The 25651-nt window shown below is 52.9% G+C and overlaps 1 protein-coding gene across 3 annotated transcripts in view; it reads left to right on the top strand.

Annotated features, from left to right (window-relative positions):
- SGSM1 (small G protein signaling modulator 1) overlaps nt 1-25651 on the top strand; it is a 75091-nt gene that overhangs the window by 15987 nt on the left and 33453 nt on the right. For all 3 annotated transcript variants that reach the window (XR_001919364.1, XM_018061074.1, XM_018061073.1), the window contains exons 3-12: nt 8764-8839; nt 13334-13496; nt 15694-15846; nt 19247-19314; nt 19591-19736; nt 19873-20004; nt 21669-21793; nt 23817-23884; nt 24946-25109; nt 25291-25423. Coding sequence is in view for 2 of the 3 variants with exons in the window: in XM_018061074.1 (XP_017916563.1) it covers nt 8764-8839; nt 13334-13496; nt 15694-15846; nt 19247-19314; nt 19591-19736; nt 19873-20004; nt 21669-21793; nt 23817-23884; nt 24946-25109; nt 25291-25423 (1228 nt within the window). In the remaining variant the exon portion in view is untranslated. The remainder of the gene's footprint in view (nt 1-8763; nt 8840-13333; nt 13497-15693; nt 15847-19246; nt 19315-19590; nt 19737-19872; nt 20005-21668; nt 21794-23816; nt 23885-24945; nt 25110-25290; nt 25424-25651) is intronic.

Raw genomic sequence — 25651 nt, 5'->3', positions numbered from 1 at the left:
CTGTGTTTTACGTGGCAGCCTTGTCCCAAAGCCTGAAACATTTGCTGTCTGACTCATTACACAAGAGCAAACACGATCCATCAAAAGGGCTTAGGACACTGCCTGGAACCCAGTTCCATAAGCACTGGATACTGGTATTAGTGTTAATATAATCAGAGTGATCACCAAATATATATCGAACTGCTTGTCCAGTCACTGTCCTAGGGGCTCAAGGTTTACTTGAGCAGGTAAATCCACAGATGTGTAGTGACGATCAGGCCCTGATAAGTTCTAAGGTGCCACATACGACACTCTGTTTTAGGGCAGTTCTGAGCTCTGTGCCTGTTTTGTCTTTGGAATCTCCCCATAGCCCTGGAAGGTGATGCAAAACATCATCCCCATTTCCCAGGTGAGGAAACTGAGGCCTAGGATTCCCCCAGCTAACAGCAGAGCTGGCGTTTGACCGCAGCCTGGTGGCTCCAAGCCCATGTTCTTACGTCACTAAAGTGCCTCCCTTTACACCGTGGCAGCTGTGTGCTGGGTCCCACTTAAGGCCCCTGCCTGTATCTTCCACAGCCCTTAACGACAGTCCTGCATACTGGGCCAAGTGATTCCCACCAGGCGCTTGGAGGCGGTGGACACAGCACAGCAAGGGGAGGCAGGGAGGAGGAGCAGGTGATCTGAAGCCTGGCAGGGCTCCAGGTGGGCAGCGTGAGAGTACCTGGGTGTGGGCAGGTGGCAGGTGTGAGGAGGAGAGAGGCAGGATGGCCTGGGGGTGCCCCCCCAGGAGCCCCCCTTCCAGCTGTGCAGACTGGCCCGGATTTCCCTGCCTCCCTTCAGAGATGAATCCTCCTTTTATGCTGTTTAAATATTTGCAGGTGGAGGGAGGTTGGGGTGAAGGAGGGCGGGGCATTTTTCTGAGTGGTTGCAGGGTGAGGCCGGAGAAGCAGGGGCAGCTGCTCCAGGCCTGACGTGGGGGAGGGGTGGGGCCAGGCCACAGCCAGAGCAAGTTGAGGTTGCTCGCCCGAACAGAGCTGAAAGGGCCTCCTAGTTCCTGCACGTTCGCTGAGTAACTAACCCTCATGAAAATCCACTCCAGGCCAGGCAGTGAACCTGACCATCACTGTTATCTCAAGAGTCACTGCTGTTTGTAGAATCCCTATATGTGCTAGGCACTGTGTCCACGATCTCATTCAAGCCTCACGTTGGCCCTGTGAGGTGGGGGTGCTAAGACCCCCCACACACACCGTTTTCCAGATGGAGAAGCTTGTCCAGTGTCAGGCGGGCAGTGAGTGGCCAAGGGCTTGGCCCCAGGTCAGTGACTCCACCTCCCGAGCTCTTAGCCTCTCTTACCTGCCTCCCGACATCAGATCTGAGAAGCTGGTTCCAAAAGGAGCAAGCTCCCCATCGTTGGAGGAATGCAAGCTGACGTTGGAGGACTCCTGAGAATGGAAATGGAGACGGATTGCAGCTTCCTGACCACTGTGACCTTTGAGGTCCCCCCCGCCTCTGGAGGGTCCCCACAGTGGTTAACAGAGTCACATCCGGGTGAGCCAGGTCTTCTGACTCCTAGTTCAACGCCTCTTTCCAGCCCCAAGTTGGGAGACACCGAGGAGTCCCGCCTCACAGATTTCTCAGCACCTGACCCACGACTGGGCAAGGCTGGAGGCAGGGCTCCAGGACAGGCTGTCAGGCAGACCTGGGTTCAAGTCCTGGCTGTGTGACCTTCAGGCAGGTCGTATAAACTCTCCATGCCTCACTTCATCCATCTTTAAAGTAGGGGATAATAATGGTCTATTGAACTCCGGGAGTTGGTGATGGACAGGGAGGCTTGGCGTGCTGCGATTCATGGTGTCGCAAAGAGTCGGACATGACTGAGCAACTGAACTGAACTGAACTGATTAAATCAGACTTTCTATACAGCTCACCTGGCACTTAGTAGGTACTGTTAGTAAATATTCTCTTTATAACAAAAGCAGAATAATAAAACAAAAGGAAAATAACAAAAGCATTTGCTTCACAATGGCCTCTGGCTTCTGCAGAGAGGGACAAAGTATTATTAGAACAAAGGCCCTGGGTCTGTCCAGGCACTCCCCTAGGGGCTCAAGGTTTCCTTGGGAGAGATGAACACTGAACAGGTTCACATAGTGATGATCCACAGATCCACAGATGTGTAGTGATGATCAGGCCCTGGGTCTGAATCCTGTCGCCTCTTCATGGCCCGGGTCAGATTAGCTAATTCTGTGTGTGTGTATCAGTTTCCCCATCTATATATAAAATGGGAATAACTTGGGAAATGGCCTCCTTAAGGTTGTGTTTACAAAAACAGTCCCCAGAACATAGCAAGCGCCCCCCCAAAAAGTGAGAGTATGCTTTAGTGCCATAAAGCTCCTACTGTGTGTTGGCCCAGGCTGCCCCTTCACCAGCAATGTCCCATTTAATCCCCAGTGCAGCCCTGCAGGGTGACAGGTTCCACTTCACAGTTGAGGACGCTGAAGTGGCAACAGGGGGGTGACCTGACCGTGCCCACACAGGACACTGGTGGCTGAGCCGGGGTGGGAACACGGGTTTGTGCGGCTCCAGAACAGCGCCAACCACAGCCACAGCCTCCGTGCCGCCAAGACAGGGCATGACTCCTGGGCCCGGGCTTGGGAAGTCACACTGCATGCCAGGATGCCACCCTGCCACCCGCACTGTCTCCACACCACCCCGTGGTCCTTCTGAGCTGTCTCCTTCCAAAGTGGACCACACTCAAGACCATGTCTGGCAGCCTGAGAGGAGGAAGGTGGTTAAGAGTTTGAGAGGCTCTCTGTGGCTGCCAGGCCCTCTTCCCCCGCCCACAGTGCTGGTCAGTCCTCGGGGATGGTCTCCCCCAACTCATGCAGGAGTGGGCAGCAGCTTCTTTCTTCGCACCGCAAGACCATGCCCCCTTCTGCAGAATTCTAAGTGGCCTTCTTGGGCAGGCTCCCACGGCATTGCCTTTTCATTTCCTCCCTGGCCTCCAGCTGTCGGCCTGCTATTAACTTCAGGGGAGACGCTCTAGCCCACAGCTGGGAGCCAGCGGAAGTGGGGAGGGGTCTTTACTCACCAGAACCCCTCCTTCAGGCTGAGAACACCTCGGTGCTGCGTTCTCCCCTCCAGCCCCCCTGCCCTGGATCCATGCCCAGGGGTCCTCCCTGCAGCCAGCTTCCTGACTGTGTGACCTCAAGACCTGAGTTTCAGGATCCACAGCTGTAAGCAGTCTTCTCTGCTCTGCAGATTTTGAACTTGAGACAGGGCATGTGTGCAGTCAGGGTGCCAATAGGAAGCAGATGGCTCCCCCAAACCGAGGACATTAAGATGAATTTAATAAAAGGCTGTTGACTACGACGAGGGAAGGATGCTGAGAGACCGCAGGAAGCATGCAGCACTCTGTGATATTAACATTGGGGAGCCAGGAGCCACCACTGCCCCCAGCCTGACCAGGGTGTGAGAAAGGCATTCCCAGAAGGAGCTTGCTGTGTGGGGAGGGTCCCTGGACACAGCCGTGACTGCCGCATCTCCTCCTTGAGGATTTGGGGACAGTTCCCTGTTTTATATCCTCCCCTACCCTTCCCTACTCTCTCTCACCCTCCATCTCCATCTCCTTAGCTCCTCTGTGCAGTCTGAGCGTGAAGAAGATCGCTTGGGGGTCTTGATATCCGCCCCGGGGTTTCTGATTCAGTAGGTCCAGGGTGAGGCCGAGCGTTTGTATCTGTAACCAGTTCTCAGCTGGCACTGGTGCCTCTCGGCCCCTCCTGGAGCAGCTCTGCCAGTCCCCACTGCATGTGCCTGGTGCCTCTCTTAGGGTCTGGCTCTTAGGACTAAGGGCCCCTCCAGCCCAGGACTGTCTGACTACATCCCCTCGGCTTTCCCTACCTTGAGCTCAGTACCCAAGGGCTGATTCTCCTGCCTTCTGCCCAGATGAGTTCCCTTGCGTTTATATCATTTGCAGCTTGTCCCTGGAGATTGCTGTCCAGACGCGTTGATGGGAGGTCAGTGCTAAGATGGAGGTCAGGATGCAGGAAGTTTACGGGGGCCTGCTCTTGGGGTCAGCTCCAGGGGAGATGAGGAGGAGCAGCGGGAATGGGTGGAGGGAGAAGTTGGGCCCCGAGCTGGCCTCCGCGGAAGCCCCTGGCAGCCCCCACCATCCCCGTGGGGAACTGGGAGTGCCCCTGTGACCTGTCCCGTGTGAGGGCAAGGATGCCGGATCTTCACAGCCACATCATTCCCTGTATGGCAACCCACCCCTGACCTTGGGAAGGAGCCAGACTTTGGAGGGGCTATCTGTGCATCTGAAGTGACCCTGTTCTGAGGGGCCAGCAGCTCTCCCAGCCTCCAGTCCTCATGGGATCCAAGTGGTGCCTTGTGGCAGCTGCCACATCATCAGAACCTTCTCACGGCCCACCCCTCTCCCCGCCCTCCTCTCTCTGTCCCTGAGGCCCATGGCCCCTGCACTCCACACTCTTCCTTCCTCTCCAGCCCCAAACCAGAAAGCCCTCTAGCTAGCACTCAAGTGCACAGAGCAACCCCCCCCTAGTTTTTCGCCCCCAGAGCAAAACACCTGCCCGTGGTTTTGCCACCAGCGGACCTCTGAATCTTCATTTTGCTTGGCCAGGCCCTCCTGCAGCTCCAAGAAGTAAAAGCACCCCCCACCAAGGCCCCACCCCGCTTGCACTTCATCGGTATTACCTGCCAAGCGCCATGGGTCGGGATGCTCCAGGCCTTCTGGAGAGAGAGGAAGATGGCAGAGGTGTGAGTTTGTTCAGGCTGACATAGCAGGGTACCACACGATTGGCAGCTTGAACAGCAGGAATGCGTTTCCTCACACTTCTGGCGGCTGGAAGTCCAAGATCAAGGTGTTGGCAGGATGGGTTCCTTCCGAGGGCCTCGCGGGAAGGGTCTGTGTCGGGTGTCCCCCACCGGCTGCCGATGACAGTCTGCTCCCTGTATATTCACGTGCTCTTCCTCTGTGACCGTCCGTGTTCAAATTTCCTCTTCGTGTAAGGACCCCAGATGATAACAGATTCGGGCTCTCTCTGAATGTCCTGATTTCCACTTAATCACTCTGTAAAGATCTCATCTCCAAATACCGTCACGTTCTGAGGAACTGAGGATAGGATTTCAAGATACGTATTTGGTGGGGGCCCAGGGAGGGCCACAGCTGAGCCTGTAATATTAGGGGAGGTGACAGTTTAGAGGATTGGGAAGAAGGTGACAAGGAAAGGGAAGGGAAAGAGTTTAAGGCATCCTGAGCAGGTATTTGAGGTCAGAGGGGGAAACCACAGCCCTGAGGGGCAGTGCCAGGCTCAGGGCACCTCCTAGTTGATGGCCGAACCAGAAGTCAAAGCTGAGGGATTTTTCACGTGTCCTCAGGAAGCTCAGAGCTTCCTTTTGTGGAGGGAGCCGATGGGCCTGGTCGTCTCTGCACTCACCGTGGCGGAGGAGGCAGCGGGCAGCAGGGTTCCCGCGTCAGAGCCCCTCCAGAGGGTGACCGGCAGATGGCCACCTCCGCGGAACAGGAGGGCGTCGGCAGGAGGGCTGTGACCTGCTTAGAGGGCAGCCAGCCCTCTCTCTGGAAGGAGCTGGGGCCTGCCGTGGCGTGGGGCAGACAGGCTTCGACCCTCCCTGCCACCCTGCCCTTCCCCCGCAAGAGCTGTCCTGCTGCTAAAAGAAACACACCAGGCCCGCAGAGCCGAGTGTTCTTGTGCTCAGTCGGAGAGCTGCAAAAACACGCCCCTCTTGTGTGTTTCTCCTTTGCTCTCAGCTGTCCCCCACACAGTAATCTGACACCAGACGTGTGGGTTTTCCACACAGCAATTCTCTGACACTACCTGAGTGTCCTATAGTTAACTCAGTTCTGACACCATCTACCCAGGGTGGCATCAGATCCTACAGGTTAAGGGCCCAGTCCCATAATACTGACCCCCATCCCCCGATTTCAGGCACTGATCACAAATTTCAGGCTATTCCTTGTACTTCTGGCAGACTGGCTGTAGATCAGGGTTCCCAGCTCCTAACCCCATCATAGTGCAAGTTTGGGTTTCACTGGATGAATTTTGGAGGACCCTGAACTGCCCTTTGCAAAGGAGTGTGCTCCCTCCTCCATCTCAGTTTCCTCCCCTACGCAAGGCGAGGGTGTTACCATGCCGTTCTTCTGCTGATCCAGAGAGGCGAGGCAGGTAGGAGAGAGCTTTGGAAGCAGTGATACACGCAGGAACTATAATTCTGGCTCTTTCTGTCCACCTGCTTGCAACCCTCCTTTACACACCGTGCAGGCTCCCCTTGGTGGCCGTGTTTCCCCGGCGAGGTTAATTTTGGTTTTCTTTTTGTTTTGGTTTTATCTGTATGACGGCTTGTTGTAGAAGGAGCGCAGCCGCTGGCATGAGGTAAACCTGGATCCGAGCCCTGAACCCGCTCCTCACCAGCTGTGTGACCCGGGGCGGGTTACTCTACCTCTCTGTGCCTTTGCTTGCTCCAGGGATCAGTACGCTGTTGCTCTATGTACCCACGACTGTAGTGACTGGAGAATCCCCTGGACAGAGTCCGTGGGGTCGCAAAGAGTCAGGCACGGCTGAGCATGTTTCGCATAGTAACAAGAAAGCTTTTTTTTTTTTCCCCCCAACTAAAATATTCTACCCAAGCAGAAAGTCATGATCCTTCAAGTTGTTCATTAGTCAAACACAACTTTACTGAGCACCTGCTGTGTGCTGGAGACACGGTTGTAAATCAGGGAGACATGGAGTGCTTACCCTCGTGGGATTCCCAGCTTGGCAAGGGGGACAGGCGCTAACAAAATCGGCATAAATCTGATGGGTGTTACAAAAGCAGCCACCGTAAGGACCTCAGGCAAGGAGGTTTAACCGAAACAGCTGATGTTTCCGCCAGGATCGGAATTAGCAGTGAAGGAGGCCAAAGGCGAGCCTCTAGGCAGGGCAGTGCCTGAGGAAATACAGCTAGCAGATGGAGGGGCTGGAGGAGGCAATGGCACCCCACTCCAGTACTCTTGCCTGGAAAATCCCATGGACAGAGAAGCCTGGTGGGCTGCGGTCCATGGTGTCGCTAAGAGTCGGACACACCTGAGTGACTTCACTTTCACTTTTCACTTTCATGCATTGGAGAAGGAAATGGCAACCCACTCCAGTGTTCTTGCCTGGAGAATCCCAGGGACGGGGGAGCCTGGTGGGCTGCCGTTTATGGGGTCACGCAGAGTTGGACAGGACTGAAGCGACTTAGCAGCAGCAGCAGCAGCTGGAGGGGCTGGAGCCAAGGTGAGAAACTCTGGTACAGGTTGGAATTCCAGCTCTGCTCCTTCCTAGCCATGTGGCCTTGGGTGGCCTAGCTCATCTTCCTGAGCTTGGTTTCCCCATTTGTTAACGGGACCAGTTCCTCAGGCTTGGTTAGCTAGGGTTCAGGCTTTGAAATGCCGCTGGCAGAGCCCGGCTTGGAGCTTGCTGGGCCAGGAGGTTGGGAGCTGTTCACAAGGCAGGTGCTGACTTGGTTGTGTAAGGGCGGAGGTGGCGTACCAGCTTGGGTGGGCACTGCCACGTGATTTTCCAGAGAACACGGCTGAGGATGCTTTGAGTTCTGTCTTCTTCTCCAGGAGGCAACCAGAAGGAAGGGAAAGGAAGGGTGCTGGGAGCCTGACACTGCACCCAGATCTGTGCTTGGATGGGCTGGCCGGGATGAGTCTGGGTGGCCCTCGGGGCAGCCAGAAAGGGGGCCCATTGATGGGGGTGGATTCCAGACTCCCACGTCAAGCCCTGCTGACGTTCAATCTGGGACCAGGCTTTGATACCATCTCTTCCCACCTCCTCAAGGTGGGAAAACTGATGACCCAGAGGGGAGAAACATTTTGCTTAAAGTACTACAATGACTCTGGGCCCAAGAATCCAGCAAAGCAGAATGGGCGTCCAGGCCACCAGAGGGTCACCTCCGTGAGCAGAGGCATGACTGCACTTTCAGTGTCGTGTCCCCTGTGCCTGGCCCCTCACGGGTACTCAGTGAGCATTGATCGACTGAGGGATGTAGTGTGGAGAGCACACAGCCTGGGGACTCAGACCCATCTTGAAATCTGTCTCCACTCTGGCCCAGGTCTGCCTTTCTGGGTGAATTTCTACATGTTGCTGAGCTCAGTTTCCCAAAATAAGACCACAGGTCCAGCTGGTACAGGTACCTGAGCAGGGATTTGATCTACCGGATCTCAGGGCTGATATTTCATATTGTACCCCCCCCCAATTTTTTATATATACTCATTTCATTCATTCATTCATCCACTCAGAAAATATTTGTGGAGACCTACTATGTACCAGGCCCTGTTCTAGGCTCCGTGGATATAGCGGTGAACAAGGCAGACCCCCTCTCCTCCAGGAACTTGTATTCTGGAAGTTGGAGACAGACAGTGAGCAAAGAAATAGTACAGGAAGTACCCTGAAGGAACTATAACGGGATGGAAGAAGTTGGAGGCGGGGTGCCTTAGGTTACGTAGATGGGGAAGGAGATGACGCTTCATGTGCCATCTCAAAAGAAGCCCACTCTGCAGAGAGCCTGAAAAAGAATTCATCTCAGGGTGAAGTGTGGGGGCAGCAGGAGCCACAGGCCTCAGCCCTGCAGAAAACACGGGGAATGCGAGGAGGGAACACAGTTACTGAAACGTCCCAAGCAACCCGAGAGCGCCGCTCGGGGGGGCGGGGACAGCGCAGCCGCCTGCGGTGCCCGCTCCCCAGGTAGAGTGGGGTCTCACCCTCCAGCGCCTCTGCCTTCCAGGTGAAGCAGATCATGGAGGAGGCCGTCACACGCAAGTTCGTCCATGAGGACAGCAGCCACATCATCTCCTTCTGCGGTGAGTCGGTGGCCCCGGGAGGCCTTGAAAAGCGGCTTTCTCTTTGTGGGCTGCCCCGGAGCCGTGGCAGCTTTCTTTGAGCAGAGGTCCCCAAAGGTCATGCTTTCGCCACTTCGTAACTGCAAAGTGTTTTTCAGATTCCAAAGGGACTCCACTAGGGAGTTTTGAAATAGGGAAAAGATTAGAGAAGAGATTAGAAATGACATTTGTGCTCCGGGAGGACTTCCTGGTGGCTCAGAGGGTAAAGCGTCTGCCCGCAGTGCGGAAGACCCGGGTTCAATCCCTGGGTCAGGAAGATCCCCTGGAGAAGGAAATGGCAACCCACTCCAGCATTCTTGCCTGGAAAATCCCATGAACAGGGGAACCTCGTAGGCTACAGTCCATGGGGTCACAAGGAGTTGGACACGACTGAGCGACTTCACAGGAAGGGGTAATCACGGTCGACGCCGAGAGATGCATCCCCTCCCGCAGGCTCCGTTCACAGCGACCCCACCCCAGGCGACCAGGGGGCTCGCCTCTGAGGGATGGGCTCCGCGTCCTTTCCTTAGCCAGGTAGAGAGACAGGATGGATGGGGACTTCAAGGAATCAAGAAGCGTGGACACTTCCCGGGGGATCGCTCCCAGCTGGCTCAGCAAAGCAGGCAGGCCCGGGGCTCAGAGTGTGACTCAGCCCTCTCCCTCTCCTTGAACCTGTGAGGCCCCCGCTGCCAGGTGCTCACTGCACCTTCACAATGGCTAGAGCCACGGGCCCTGCGTGTCCCTGAAGTCAGGATTCAGCACATACACAGGGTGTATGTATATGTGGGAGTGTTTCTTCCTCCCCGAAGACCTTTCAGCCTCATGATTGTGGAGTGTCTCTCCACGAAGGACAAGCTATCATGCCCCTCTCACGGTCTTGGCTCCACGGAGGGGCCCATCAGCTTCCGTCCAGGTGGCTGGGGACACTGCCCATGGGCCCGCAGCCATCTGAGCACACACCACAACCTGGGAAACCACAGATGTCAGTTCTGCTCTCTGGCTGCCCAGCTCTGCTCAAACCCCGTCTCTGCCACTCCTTTGCTGGGTGACCTTGGGCAAGATCTTATTTTTTTAGGGGATATATCTTTAAGTACATAAATATAAATGAAAGTGAAAGTTGCTCGGTCGTGTCTGACTCTTTGCCACCCCATGGGCTATGCAGTCCACGGAGTTCTTTCTCCAGGCCAGGATTTCCCTTCCTGTGATTACCCCTTCCTGTGAAGTCGCTCAGTCGTGTCCAACTCCTTGTGACCCCATGGACTGTAGCCTACGAGGTTCCCCTGTTCATGGGATTTTCCAGGCAAGAATGCTGGAGTGGGTTGCCGTTTCCTTCTCCAGGGGATCTTCCCGACCCAGGGATTGAACCCGGGTCTTCCGCACTGCGGGCAGACGCTTTACCCTCTGAGCCACCAGGAAGTCCTCCCGGAGCACAAACGTCATTTCTAATCTCTTCTCTAATCTTTTCCCTATTTCAAAACTCCCTAGTGGAGTCCCTTTGGAATCTGAAAAACACTTTGCAGTCAGCCTTTCCCTTCCCCAGGGGGTCTTCCCAACCCAGGGATGGAACCCAGGTCTCCCACATTGCAGACGGATTCTTTACTGGCTGAGCCACAAGGGAAGCCCCCCCAAAAAAATGTATATATATATGTACACATACATAAATTATATATTTGGCCACACTGCTTTGCTTGTAGGATCTTAGTTCCCTGAGCAGGGATTTTGAACCTGGGCCCATGACAGTGAAAGCACTGGTTCCTGGACCACCAGGGATTCCCCGAAAAATATTTTATGTATGTAAAAATACATATATACACATGCCCATATACACACATATGTATATGGAAATATATATCTCCATCACTTCATGGGAAATAGATGAGGAAACAGTGGAAACAATGTCAGACTTTATTTTTTGGGGCTCCAAAATCTCTGCAGATGGTGATTGCAGCCATGAAATTAAAAGACGCTTACTCCTTGGAAGGAAAGTTATGACCAACCTAGATGGCATATTAAAAAGCAGAAACATTACTTTGCCAACAAAGGTCCGTCTAGTCAAGGCTATGGTTTTTCCAGTAGTCTTGTATGGATGTGAGAGTCGGACTGTGAAGAAAGCTGAGCACTGAAGAATTGATGCTTTTGAACTGTGGTGTTGGAGAAGACTCTTGAGAGTCCCTTGGACTGCAAGGAGATCCAACCAGTCCATTCTAAAGGAAATCAGTCCTGGGTGTTCATTGGAAGAACTGATGCTGAAGCTGAAACCCCAGTACTTTGGCCACCTCATGTGAAGAGTTGATTCATTGGAAAAGACCCTGATGCTAGGAGGGATTGGGGGCAGGAGGAGAAGGGGACAACAGAGGATGAGATGGTTGGATGGTATCACCAACTCGGTGGACATGAGTTTGGGTAAACTCCGGGAATTGGTGATGAACAGGGAGGCCTGGCATGCTGTGACTCATGGGATCACAAAGAGTTGGACACGACTGAGCAACTGAACTGAGCTGATATATAAATATAGATACAGATCCCTGGCTGTCTTTTTTCTCCTGGACATTGTTATTTGCAAAAAACTTAATATGCATGTCTGTTTCAGGGCTTGCTAGCATACCTACCAATTAAAGACTTAGAAGATCAAGACCTAGAAGATTTTAGCAAGTGATAAAAATCATAAAAATTCTCTAACTCCGATCAAAGTTTAGGGGTGAGAGAAACATGCTGGCATTAAACGAGGCCTGAAGGCTGTCCCTGAGGTTTCCTTTGTCCATTGTTCCTTATGAGCCATTGTCAGAAAAAAAATGGAACAATGTCTACCAAGCTGAACTAGATCATGAATTTAATCAATGTAAGCAAATGAAAAGTCCTAGATATGTAAGCAAAATCGAAGCTATTTTAAAGATCATCACCCAGGATATTTTAATTCGATGGGCAGATTAGGCAGTATGTGAACAGTCTTTTAAAGCCAAGTCATTGCTGACAGCAACAGCAAGAACAGGACAAGCAATCACCCCAAAACTTCTCAGCATTTCTCCTTACGCATGGCATGGCCTTGCCAGGCTCTTAACCCTGCACGTGCTGGTATCCTCCTCTGTGAAACGATAGTAACTAGAACACTGGCCCCATGAGTTTCACTGCAGGGATTAGGGGAGGTGAACCTTAACACTGGTCTGACACCCAGCAGGTGCCCAGTAAGAGTAAGGAGTAGCTCTTAATAAGCTCACAGTTTCCCATAGACATGGATTATGCTCCTAGTGCATACCAGAGTGAGTTCCTAGGCTGCTGTGTAAGACAGACAGTCAGAAGATAAAGGCTGCTGAGGGACTTCCCTGGTGGTCCAGTGGCTGAGATGCCACGCTCCCAACGGAGGGCACCCAGGATTGATCCGCGGTCAGGGAACTGGATCCCTCATGCCACAGCTAAGCGTCCACACGTCGCAACTGAAGATCCCGGTACAACCAAATAAATACATATTTATTTTTAAATTAAAAAAAGCTAAGGCTGCTGAAAGTATCAGATATGTAAGATAGAGGCCATCAGAATGGTGTGCACAGGGCCTGTTTCTTAGAAGGGAACAGTGAGGGGCAGAAAGGGAAAGTTATTTGCCTGAGGTCACACAGCAAGTTAGTGGTAGAACCCAGGCTACATCCCGGGTCTCTTGTTTGAGGAGGGCTGGACAGAGCCTCCAGGGGAGACACAGAAATTGGGAGATTATGACTGAAACCTCTCTTCAAAGGGCCTTGGTGGAGGCATAGATGTTGTAAGCACACCTTGGGCTCAGACGTGGGTATGAATCCCGGCTCCATCACTTATTTGCTGGGTGGCCCTGGCAATTCAGTTCACCTCTGGGAGCCTCAGTTTCTACATCTGGAAAACGGGGATGGTTTTCCTTTCTGCCTGGCCATGGAAGAGATTGAATGTTAGTTGTTACTGAAGGCACAGTAATGACATCAGTGTGGTTCTTTTGAAATAAAGCTAGGCAGTCGCGCAGTCCCGACTCGCCTCCCTCAGCGAGAGGAGTAATAGCTAACCTTCATGAAGTGCACACACGTGCCAGGCTCTGAGCAAAGCATTTTCCATGCATTTTTCCCCATCTTATCCTGACAGCAACCTTATGAGGTTACTGTTCATACTATCCCGTTTTACAGATGAGGAAACTGAGACATGCGGAGGGGAAGTGATTCCCCTCACCCCGTCACACAGCTGGTTAGTGGCCAGGAGAAGATGTGAACAGAGGTGCTCTGACCCAGGGCAGCAAGCGTGGGTTCACCACCAAGCCCTCTTGCTCCCTTTTGAGGGGCTGGACGGTGGAGAGGCGTACAAGCTTTTCACTATGATGCGATCATAGTGATGCTATCATGAAATTTGTGACTTTGGGGGCCCCAGACCTTCAAGGCACCTGTGTGTGACCAAGAAGGCCCAGAACCAGGCTGGGCATGGGGGGGGGGTCATGGGCAGGGCCTGCTGACCGCGGTGTCCCTGCAGCGGCCGTGGAGGCCTGCGTCCTGCACGGGCTGCGGAGGCGGGCGGCTGGCTTCCTGCGCAGCAACAAAATCGCAGCTCTCTTCATGAAAGTGGGCAAGAGCTTCCCGCCGGCCGAGGAGCTGAGCCGCAAGGTGCAGGACCTGGAGCAACTGATTGAGAGCGCGTGAGTGCTGAGCGCGCGGTGTGGGCTGGGGCGCCCCAGTGGGCAGCCGGTGCTCCTCCCTGGGCTCCGCAAGAGCCTGTGCCTCCCAGCACCCTCTCCACTCTCCATTCTGCTCCTCAAAGCTGCCAGGGCCTTTCGTGCCCCAGGGCCTTTGCACACGCTGTACCCTCCACCCAGTTCACACCCCTCACCTTCCGTGGTGGTGCCCTTGTCATCCCCAGGGATGGCAACGTCCTCTAACTAGTAGTAAATTCTAACCCTCGCCCCATTTTCTCTTTTGTATCACTCTGCTTATTATCTTCCCAATTGTTATTACCACCTATAATTTGTCATTCATTCATTTACTGTTAACCTGACTGTTATCGGTCTCCCCCACTGGCCTCTGAATTCCTTGGGGATAGGCAGCTGCACATGTGCTGCTTCCCATTCGGTCACCAGTGTCTGGGACAGCACCCAGCACCCGGGAAATGCCCAGGAAACGATTGTTGAATGAGTAAGTGCCTACTGAGCCAGGCCTGTGCCAAATGCAGGCCGATCAAAGTTTAATATAACCACATGGCCTCCATCGGCATGGATCTGATGCTCTAACCACGTGGCCTCCATCTGCGTGGATCTGATGCTCACGGTGAAGCGGCCATTTATAGGGGCATTGTCTTAGTGGCTCATGGCCTGAAAATGCGTAAATGAGTGCCTCCCACCAGAACCACCCCGAGTCCCTGCACAACCAAGCCCCCAACCTGGAGCCTGGTCAGGGGTGGCGAATAGGTTTCATCCCTAGTTGGTGCTGGTGGCTGTGAGGTGGAGAGCTGTGAGGTGGAGAGCTCTGGCTGTAAGGCCAGAGCTCATTGCTTTTACAAGAGCCCAGAGACCAGCAGAGAACTGTCTTGTGGAAAGTTCTGGAGCTGTGAGTGGGCTTTGTGGGAAAGAGTGCATGGACTGATTAGCCACATGTGTTATGGGCAAGAGAAGGGAGAGACAGACAGGCATACCATGAGTCTGCCCTCGCTGCTGTGAGTGGCCGCTCCGCTTCACTGGGAGAGAAATGGCCCTTTCCTTGCCCTTCAGACTCTGCCAGCCCAGGGCTGCTGGCCAGAACTGCACGATGGGCAGCACTCTGGACTTGGCATTGCCAGTTCCCTTTCGGAATCTGACTCTTCAGCCACCTGGTCTTTAGTCCCTCTGCTAAATTCCCAGGTGTCTGCTGATAGCTTCTTAAAGGGGTGGATTTCCATGGACCTTCCATAACATTGGGAGCAAGTTTGTAATGGAGAAATGAGAGATGTCCATTCCAGGGGCCCATTCACTCATTTTTGCAATCAGTCTTTTACGGACTTATTTACTGAGCCCCCATACACACCAGGCACTCTGCTGGGCCCTAGAGATACAGGCGTGAAACAGGGCCAAAGCTTGCCAAGTGGTAGACTCTCGGTGTTTTATTTAAAAAGCAGTTGAATTGCATAATCCATGCCTTTGAAGTCCCATTGTGGAGGGGAAGACAGAGAAGTGAGCCAGAAGTTAAGCTGCAGAGATCCAGGGAACACAGAGGAGGGGCCCCTCCCAGCTTCAGCTGGCGCATGAGGGCTTCCTGTCGGAGGGGGTGCCCTCCCTGAGACCTCAAGAGTGAGTAGAGTTCAACCAGATAATAGAGTGGGGAGGGAAGCCAGAAAGAAGCAGCAGCTCACAGAAAGTCCTCAGATGAAAGCTTGGCAGCTTCAGGGATCTGCAGAGATCTCTGGCGGGATCCTGGGGTCAGAGGCAGGGAGTGGAAAGGAGGTGGCTGGAGCGGTGGACAGGGGCAAGGTTGTGGAGCACCCTGCTTGTCGTGTTATAAAGCTTGCTTCTCCAGAGCAATGGTGGAGCCTCCAAAATGAGGGAAGAATCCAAGACTCTTCTTGGTCAGCACTCCTTTCCAGCTGGGAGAGAGAAAGTAAGAGACAGAGAGATTTCAGTATGAGAATCTGGCTCACCCATCACCAGTGTATGAAAGGGTCAGTTTTACCCCGTCTTCACACTCGCTGGGTGTTGTTATTTTTCCAACTCTTTTCCCATTCTCCAGGAGCAGTGTGGGCTCCTGCTGTTGTTCTAATTGCCGTTATTCCATTTCTTAGAGGAGTTGGACACTTTCCTATTTGCATATTGATCCTGTTGGATTTCCTCTGTTGCGAGTATCTGTTCTCTTTGTTTGCTGGTCTCAAAGGCGAAATCAGATCCAGGGCCTCCAGGAGAATGTGCGCAAGCTGCCAAAACTGCCCAACCTGTCCCCGCTTGCCATCAAGCACCTGTGGATCCGCACAGCCTTGTTTGAGAAGGTCCTGGACAAAATTGTTCATTACCTTGTGGAAAACAGCAGGTGAGTGGAAAAAACACATTTGGGTGCACTCTGCTTCCACCTGCTGGCGATCTTGGAAATTGCGCCCTCGCTCACAGAGCTGCTTTCTTTTTGCCCTCTTGATATATACACTGGATTTGAAAGTGACTAATAAGGACCTTCTGGTTGTTTGACTCTAAACTAACCAAGCTTAGAACCTTGGGACGACTTAGGTGCTTAATAGCAATGCAGGATCTTCAGAATTGGGGTGGGGTGTAAGGATCTTGCAGTCTTAAGAGATGTTTCTTTTCCCGTGAGTTAAGCCCACAGTCCATTCACTGTGTGACCCTAGGGGAGTCATTTAGCTTCTCTGTGCCCCTGCTGTGTCTTCTGGTGAATGGGGCAGGATGGGAATCGCTGCCACTCTGGAGAAGAGGCGAGAAAAGGAGTTAGTGAGTACACAGCATTTTGGAAAGGCCTAGGGGTATTTTTTACATTTTCTCTCCTAGCTCAGATTGGCCTGGTATAGAGGTTTTATGGGGTCGCACAGTGTCGGACACGACTGAAGTGACTTAGCAGCAGCAGCAGAGGTTTTATAGTGTGAGTCCTCTTGGCATGCATTCATCTGTGGATCTGTTTACTCATCCACTAAATAATTAATGAGCATTTACGATGCCAGGCACTAACCTAGATGTTGAGGATACACTGGTCTTGCCTGTCATGTTAAAGAACTTGGATATGATGAAGAGAGCAGTGAGGAGCTCCTGGCAGATCTATGATCTGAGAGTCCTCACGGCCAGCACTCCTTTCGTTTGCCCGTTTGCTAGGAAAATATGTGTGAACGTGCAGAGCAAAGCGCTTCCCCTCACGAAGCTCGCATTTAGCAGGGAGAACAGGCCCACAGTAATCGTGCTAATCTGTGATGAGTGTTGCCAGGACGGATGATGGGTGGCGATTAGTTTCCTCTGGGTCATCAGGGAAAGTGTCCTGGAAGATGGGACAGTCAAACTTCAATTTGAAGGGCGTGTTAACCAGCAGAAGTTACCCAGCAGAAGGGTGTGGGGAAGAGTGTTCCCAGCGGAGGGAACAGCAGGCACAAAGGCCCGGAGGCTGGAGAGGAACTGAAAGAAATTCAGGCTCCAGAGCTCCAGTTAACCTCTTCACCTTCTAGTAATTTATAGCACCTGTCTGCCCCCTGCCTTGCTGCGGGTCGAGGGTCTATGTAGTTACTGCCTTTGGCACATGAGCTTGAGTTTTCCTGCTGAAAACATTGGTCACGTTTATTTAGTGGTTTATTCGAGTAGCTTATTTATTTATTTATTAGTTTATTAGGGTTTCCAAGGTGGCTTAGATAGTAAAGAATCTGCCTGCAAGGCTGGAGACCCGAGTTCAATCCCCTGATCAGGAAGATCCCCTGGAGAAAGAAATGCCTGCCCTCTCCAGTATTCCTGCCTGGGGGATTCCATGGACAGAGAGCCTGGCGGGCCCCAGTCCATGAGGTCACAAAGAGCTGGACATGGCTGAGCATCTAAGACACAGAGTAGCAATACCAATGCACTGTTTCTTCATTAAACAGTTTGGATTTTAGATCCGCACGGAATTGAAACAGTAGTACAGAGAATTCTTGCCTACCCTAAGTGTTAACATCGTGCATAACCATAGTACAAGTCTCAAAACCAAGAAATTGCCATTGGCATAGTACGTTAACCAAACTCACTGTTTTTTTTTTTTTTGCTATATAATTCTATGAAACTTTAATACATGCCTAGTTTCATAAAACCCAACACCACACTCAGGCTACAGAATACTATACCAAAGAACCCATCACCCTGAAGAGACTCCCTGGGGTTGCCCTCTAAGTCACATCTTGCTCCCATCTATGCCTGCGATTTTTAAGGCATTATTTCCAGGTTATGGTCACATAACTGTGCTGATTTGGGAAACAGAAGCTGAGCTGTGGACTGGAAAGTGTCTCTAAGTATTAGCTTCAGATCTGACACCAAAATGTATAAACTTGACGTTGAGCATGTCCAGGGCATGTCATTCTGCCGCAGTCAGTGTTCTGGATAACTGAAGATTTCTTTGGGGTGATATTACAATCATGTTGCCGTATTTAGTGAGAACCTCTCCTGATGTCAGAACTTAATACATGTAGTTGGACATTTATTCCTCCCAGCAGCCCTGGGTGGGTGAGTTCTGTCTTTCTTCCCGTTTTATAGCTAAGGACACTGAAGCTCAGAGAGGGTAGTCACCTGTCTAGGGACACACAGGGAGGGAGGAGCCAGGCTGGGCTCCCAGTTAGTATGTCCAACTCTAGATTCTGGGCTCTCCACCCCCTGCTGTTGAACGAGAAGAAGAGCTGAACTGGCTGATGTAGCCTACATCTACCTGCTGTGTGGCCTTAGGCAAGTCACTTACCTTCTCTGGGCCTGAGATCCCTCAGGAGTCAAGACAAGGTCCTTTCCATTCTGGAGTTCTGTTTCTAGACTATATGAACTTGCAAAGAATTTGAGGCCAGGACACAACAATGCTGGATGGCATCACGGACTCGATGCAAGTGAGTCTCAGTGAACTCCGGGAGATGGTGATGGACAAGGAGGCCTGGCATGCTGCGATTCATGGGATCGCAAAGAGTCGGACACGACTGAGTGACTGATCTGATCTGATCTGGTGACAAAGACGGTAAATAATCCATCTGCAATACAGGAGACCCTGGTTCAAAAAGATCCCCTGGAGAAGGGAATGACTCCCCGCTCCAGTATTCTTGCCTGGAGAATCCTATGGACAGAGGAGCCTGACAGTCCATGGGGTCCCAAAGAGTCGGACACACACACATTAACTCAAACGAACAAAAACGGAAACCATTCAGCACAAACACCGTACTGACAGCATTGCATTGCTATTTGGAGAGTCGGAGGCCAGGAGGCATTTCTGAGCATGTCAGGCCAGCATCATCTGCACTGGTTACCCAGACGGGAAGGCCTGTTAGTACAGCTTTTGGGGACACACCACAGCTAAAATGTGTTTTATTGCCTCGATAACATTAGAAGGGCAGACGTCATCTGAGCCTCTAAGTGACTTCCTGTCTGAGATGGAAAATGCAAGAGAACCAGACAGATTCAGCCAGGCCTCAACAGCCTTCTAAATGATTGTTGCTGTTATTATCATTAAGGCTCTTCCATAGCCTTTGTATTAGGCAGTTACAGCCAAGTGCCGTGCTAAGTGCCTGACACCTGTTATCGCTCTCGAACGTCCTTAGGCAGCCCATAATATTATCATTATGCCCATTTTACAGATGGGGCAGTTGAGGCTCAGAGCAGTAACTAGGTGACCAGAGGGACATTGAACCCAGTTTGTCGGCTCTCAACCATCAGGCTGTAGTTGGCTGTGCGCCCTCTGCTGGTCACCATCCAACCCTGCATGTCCTTTCCTCTCTTGCTAGTAAGTATTACGAGAAGGAAGCTCTCCTGATGGACCCGGTGGATGGCCCCATCCTTGCGTCTTTGCTGGGTAAGTGGCCCAGCCAGTGCTCTGAGCCTCATCTGAATCTCGGTCTCGGCTCCAGGGGGCATCTCCGCAGGGCCTGTCTCGCCCCCTCCAGCCTCCCACCTTCAAAACTGCTCCCTGCCTCTCGCTTTCAGGCTCCCGTGCTGGTCCCTGTTTGGCAGGAGCCTGGGGTACCCTAGCTGCTGGAGGGGCGGGTGGGGAACTAAGTGGTCCTTCTGGTGGGAAAAGGGAAGGAGGACTCTCCGGGGCGATGGGCTCCCAGCCCTGTCTGCTCCGCAGTGGGGCCCTGCGCCCTGGAGTACACCAAGATGAAGACGTCCGACCACTTCTGGACGGACCCCTCGGCCGATGAGCTCGTCCAGAGGCACCGCATCCACAGCTCGCACCTGAGGCAGGACTCGCCCACCAAGCGCCCGGCCCTCTGCGTGAGTGGGAGGGACGGTGGGGCTCCAGGGCGGGGGCAGTCCGGCTGAGTTCTGGACTGGGCATGGAGGTAGGGAGTGGACTGGGGCCTTGAAGGTCGCTTCAGGCCTCACCCGCCACCTCGGCTCACGTTGCCAGATCCAGAAAAGGCATTCGAGCAGCAGCATGGACGACCGGCCCTCCCTCTCTGCCCGTGACTATGTGGAGTCCCTGCATCAGAACTCCCGTGCCACCCTGCTCTACGGCAAGAACAACGTGCTGGTCCAGCCGGTGAGAGGCCCCATCTCGGGCCCAGGGCTTCCACTGCGGGTCTGGCTCCAGGTTACAGAGGAGGGGAGTCCCTGGGGCCCCAGGTTGCTCATCCATCTATCCATCCATCCACTCACTGATCTGCCTGTTCATTCATCTGCCAATATCTCTATCTCTCCATCTGTTCACCCGCAGGGCGGTATGTCCTTCCATTCAATCACCCATCCCTTCATCTGTCAGTATCCCACCCAGCTAGCCGGCAACTCTCTTCCAGCCTCTGTATTCACCCATCCCTCTGTTCATGCATCCGTTGACCATTTTTTAGCCATCTGCCTGTATTTATATCCACCCAGCCACCTATCCATTCATCCATCCATCTATCCACCATTACGTCCATGCGTAAATCCATCCATCCTTCTACCCGTCATCAACTCCACCCATCAATCATCCATCCACCCATCTTTAACCTCCATCTGTCCATCTGTCCATTTGTTTTCCAGTCCATCTACCCACTGCCTGTCCACCCCGCTGTCTTATCTATCATCCTCCCTTGTCATCACTCACTCCCTCAGTTCCCTCATCTGTGCTGAACCTGCTCTGCACGGGGTGCTTAGGATATCAAGGGGGACGTCTTCACAGCCAGTATTTATGGAGTGCAGATACTGGTGTGTATGTAGGAAGGAAGCAGCCTTCCTATGTACACAGCCACTTTTCCAATCAGATCACAGTCTATCATCTTTTCGAAGACATTTTAAAAAGCCCCCATAGTCTGCGTGTGGAGTAAAAACCATTACACAGAACCTCATTGAGGGGTCAACAATATAAACGTCTGTAACTGAGTCTGCACGAGATTGGGCAAGAATGACTATGTCACAGTTGTAAGATAACTGCTGATTATAAGAGGCATCCCCACTTCAGGTGCATTAAAATGTGAAAAAACAATTGTGCGCCTTAGAATCGATGAAATATGGTAAGGATGCTGCCTCCCGGGGTTGCAATGTGGTTGAGATGATACTGATGGAGCAGAGCCAGGCTCGGCACACCCTTAGTGCTCAGTAAATGTTGGTTGTCTGTCTCCACATGTTTTCGGGGTGGGTCTGCAGGGAGGAGGGCTGCCACTTACATGTGAGTCTTGGAGCTCCCCTCCACCGCACCCCACTTGGGATAAAGCAGAGCAAGTGCGAAGCTCAGCAGATGAATTGGGAAGGCGGAGGATGGAGCTGCTGGGCGGGGAGCATGGAGCGGGTATCTGGGGAGGGGCTTCTGGGTAACATCTGTGGGATGGGGCATGGAGCTCAGCTGCACTCTTTCTCCCTTAAGACTGGCCACAGTGATGGCAGACAAATGCCTTCTGTTTTGGAAAAGGTATTGTTGAAAGGGCAGAGCTCCATTCCTTGTTCTAAAGACCACCACCCTTTGCATTAGGGCCCTGGGTAGAGGGGGTGGCTTTCACAGCTGGACCCTGTAGAACCAAACCCATCCTGGTGGTTGGTTGCAGAAGGCTTTGTTTTGCACAGCCACCTGGAGGGAGGGTCAGGGTCTTCCCAGCGGACATGGCCTTGGAGGGAATGAGCCAGCCTCGTGTGTGTGTCTCTGGTTGTGTGCCCGCGAGTCTCATAGGCCAGGGCTTGTGTCCACTGTGGCTCTGGCACCACGACCAGGCCTGAGTCCTCCTTTTTCTGCAGAGAGATGACATGGAGGCTGTGCCGGGTTACCTGTCCCTGCACCAGACGGCTGATGTCATGACCTTGAAGTGGACGCCCAACCAGCTGATGAACGGGTCTGTGGGGGACCTGGACTATGAGAAGAGGTAAGTCCCTCCCTTCCCCTTAACACAGGGACGATTGCGCCCTGTCCCTTGTGCCCCGCCCCTGGCCCTGATCTGTCCGGTTGTTATGGGCATGTGGCCCAGCCTCCCTGCAGCTGTGGCCTCATGAGTAATTCATGGGATCTGAGAACCAACTGGAAGAGTCTTAGGGGATGGGAATTAGGCAGTGCCTTGAGCAAACACCACAGGGAGAGAGAAATACTCACAAAGATCTTGTAAGCCCAGAAATGGCAATACTCCCCGGTCTCCAGCCCCGTTACCCATCACCCAATGCAAAAAAGGAAGCTGGAGGTGTTGGTTGTGAGCATCTCGTCCAGGGCTCCTGGATGCCCTGTGAGTTATAAGGCCCAACAAAGGCCTTGGAGTCATGCTCCTGAGACACCTGGTGGCCGAGGATTCTATTATTATTGCACATGTTCTTGACTTCCTCAAAACTTTTGCTTATGGGGAATTTCTAACATAAAGGGCTTCCCTGATAGCTCAGCCGGTGAAGAATCCGCCTGCAATGCGGGACACCTGGGTTCGATCCCTGGGTTGGGAAGATCCCCTGGAGAAGGGAAAGGCTACCCACTCCAGTATTCTGACCTGGAGAATTCCATGGACTATGGGGTCACAAAGAGTCCTACATGACCGAGCGACTTTCCACTTTTTCACTTTCTAACATAAAAGTAGAAAGAATTCAAGTACCCATGACACAGTCCTAACAACCTTCCCCTCACCCTCCTCTGCCCTGCGTATTGTCCTGCAGTAGCAAACAGACGTCATAGGATTATAGGATTTTATCTAGAAGTTCATATACATACTTGTAAACATAAATGTAAATATATGTATGTGTATATACATATGTGTGTTTATGTACATATGTATGTATGCGTGTGTGTGTGTATATATATATAGAATAAGGACTTTCTTCCAGGGCCGTAAACACAGCACGGTTACTGTGTGATGTTAAGCCTCAGTGCGATTACCGCCAGGCTTTGGTGTGATTAATATCATTCTCTAAGCTGATCACTTCCTGAGCAGAGGTTACCATCTGTCCTCAGAGAGGGTCATTGGGAGGTACAGTCAGTCCTCAGCTGGGCCAGATCATTCAACTCCAGCCAGCCACCTGAGTTTCTGATGGAGAAATCCTCTAGGAGCCAGGAAACACTCTTGCCCTTGAACCTTATCTCACCTTATTCATCTGAAACCTCAATATCAGACCTATGACCTCCCAGCTGAGTTCAGATTGCACGGAGCCCTGAATCTCCTTCTTAGAGCATTTACAAATTGTAATAAATCTGTCCCTACTTGTATTCTGACTGTCCCACCCTTTGGATCTCAGTTCTATGAAGGCAAGGAATCTGTCTTGCTCACATCTTCTCTCCAGCGTCTGCTGGTGACAGAAAACCAAACTCAAGCTGCCTGAAGCATTAGCTCAAATAAACGAGAAAAATCCAGGGGTGGTGGCTTCAGGCGTGGCTGGATCCAGGGACTCAAGCGAGGAGTCCCTGACCTCTTTCCGTCTCTTGGCTCTACTTCCCTGACTGTTGACTCTGTTCACAGATGGGCTCTTCTTGCGCAGGGCCCTCTCTATCTCCAGACTTCTGTCTGCCTTACCACTACTCTCCAAGCAGAAAGAAGCCCTTCTTCCCCAGAGAGTTCTCACATAGATCTAATAATTGAGTCTCACTGGTTCTGCTTGGGTCAGGGTCCGGAACAGTGTCATATGACGGTCAGCCAAGCCAGGGTCAGGGGCCCATTCCTGGAGTCCTGAAGGGGGAGGGTAGGAGAGGTCAGCCTCAGCCACATGGACTGGGGTTAAAGAAATGTGTGTGTAGGGGGAGCGTTGGAAAACTGGGATACTGGAGCCAGAAGAAGGGGAGATAGAGTCTGGGAAGCCTGGGGACATGGGTGTTGGGGGTTAGGTGGTCCTGGTGAGGAGGTCGGAGGAGCCTGTGGGTGGGGCTTCCCCATGACGAGTGGGACAGGCATCCGGCAAGCCTGGCCCTCCCGCCCCTTGCAGCGTATACTGGGACTACGCCATGACCATCCGCCTGGAGGAGATTGTCTACCTGCACTGCCACCAGCAAGGTAGGGCCCGCGGGTAGACACGGGGCTTCTTCCCCACCCCCTTCTCACCTCTGCAGCCTCAGACGAGCGACCTCACCTCTCTGAGCCAATGGGATCGTAACAGTATCTGCTCAGGGATTGTTGTGAGGGTCAAGTGACATTTGTTAAGGGCTCAGCGTCAAAGCCGTGTGTCAGGCGCGGTCCTCACTATTCACGTGCCTGCTGTTTAATTGTTGCTACAGCCCAGTGCTAGGGGCACCGTTGTTCCCATCTCAGAGCCGAGGAAGCAGCATGGCACACAGACAGCCTTTCTAAGCTCCCCAGTCTGGTCCCAAATCCAGGCCTTTGTCCCTCCAAGATCAGTGTTCTGAAAATCGAAGATTTATAACTGGAGTTTATAGCTCAAAGAAGGTATATTCTGAATAAGCCAAAGGCCATCCTGCTTTAGAAAGCAAGGAATCTGCGCTTCACCAAGGCACAGAAGACAGTGGTTTCAGCCTATTTAATGAAACACCTGGGTTCAAATCCGGGCTCTGCTACTCACCAGCTGTGTGACCTTGGGCAAGTGACATAACCTCTCTGGGCCTCAGTTTTATCATTTGCAAAACAGGCAATAATAGATATGCCTCACAGGGCTGTTTTGAGTATTACAATAAGACAGTGCCTTTAATGTGCTGTGTATGTATATAGTAAGTGCTTAAGGCATGTAACGCATGCTAGCAAGAGTCAGTTATGCCCTGCAGAGGGATCTATCTGACGGCCTCCATACAGAGATAGGCCAGGTCAACCTGTTGGGGGTGCTTGAGGGGGGCATCATCTTCCTTTGTCAGGTGGCTGCAGGGAGGCCACCCACCTTCATCTTGGCCTTGGCCTTGGCCTCTCATTCTCCAGTCGATGGCCATGGCGGGTAGGATGAGGGAGACTCAGAGGAGGTGAAAACTGCCCCGACCTTCTGCCCGGGCCTTTCCCAGAGCCTCGGAGCAGACCCCGGGTCTGGCTGGGAACGTCTCGGGGGGAGGGGGCATCCCCACGCCTCATCGTGACTTCCTGCCGGGTCTCCTCTGGCTGGGTCGCGGCGGCAGTGGACAGCGGCGGGACGGTGGTGCTGGTCAGCCAGGACGGGATCCAGAGGCCGCCCTTCCGCTTCCCCAAGGGAGGGCACCTCCTGCAGCTCCTCTCGTGCCTGGAGAACGGGCTGCTCCCCCACGGGCAGCTGGACCCGCCGCTCTGGTCTCAGCGGGGGAAGGTGAGTGATCTTGGGGGCCCAGGGAGGCAGGGCTGGGGGTTAGCTGTGGGGAGTGGCCCTTCTTGCCTTCAGGCCCTTGTGTGTCTGCGTGGGCTCGGGCACGCCCCACAGGGACCCCTGGGCTGTGCGGGTTGCGGGACGGGTGTGTCCCAGGGCCAGACGTTGGGGTGTGCTCTTTCAGGGCAAAGTATTCCCCAAACTGCGCAAGCGAAGCCCCCAGGGTTCATCTGAGTCCACGTCTTCAGATAAGGAAGACGACGAGGCCACGGATTACGTGTTCAGGATCATCTATCCTGGCATGCAGTCTGAACTCGGTAAGCTGCCCTGGCCCTTGGCCCAGGGAATCAATCTGTTTAGCTGGTCCTGAAATTGACTTCAGCTGCGTGGGACAAGAGGCCAAGAGATGTGAATTCTGGGGTTAGTAGGGGGACTTGGAATCAGGAAATTGGGGTATCGGCAGCCTAGATTTTCCCCCAAATGAATGACCACTCTCTACTTGGCTAACTTAGGTGTCCCTGGGTGTGAGGTGGCATGGGGTAGCA

This window comes from Capra hircus, chromosome 17 (genome assembly GCF_001704415.2).
Source record: "Capra hircus breed San Clemente chromosome 17, ASM170441v1, whole genome shotgun sequence".
Taxonomy (NCBI): Eukaryota; Metazoa; Chordata; class Mammalia; order Artiodactyla; family Bovidae; genus Capra; species Capra hircus.
Note: the sequence above shows the minus strand (reverse complement) of the source record. Positions and strands in the feature narration are given on the sequence as shown.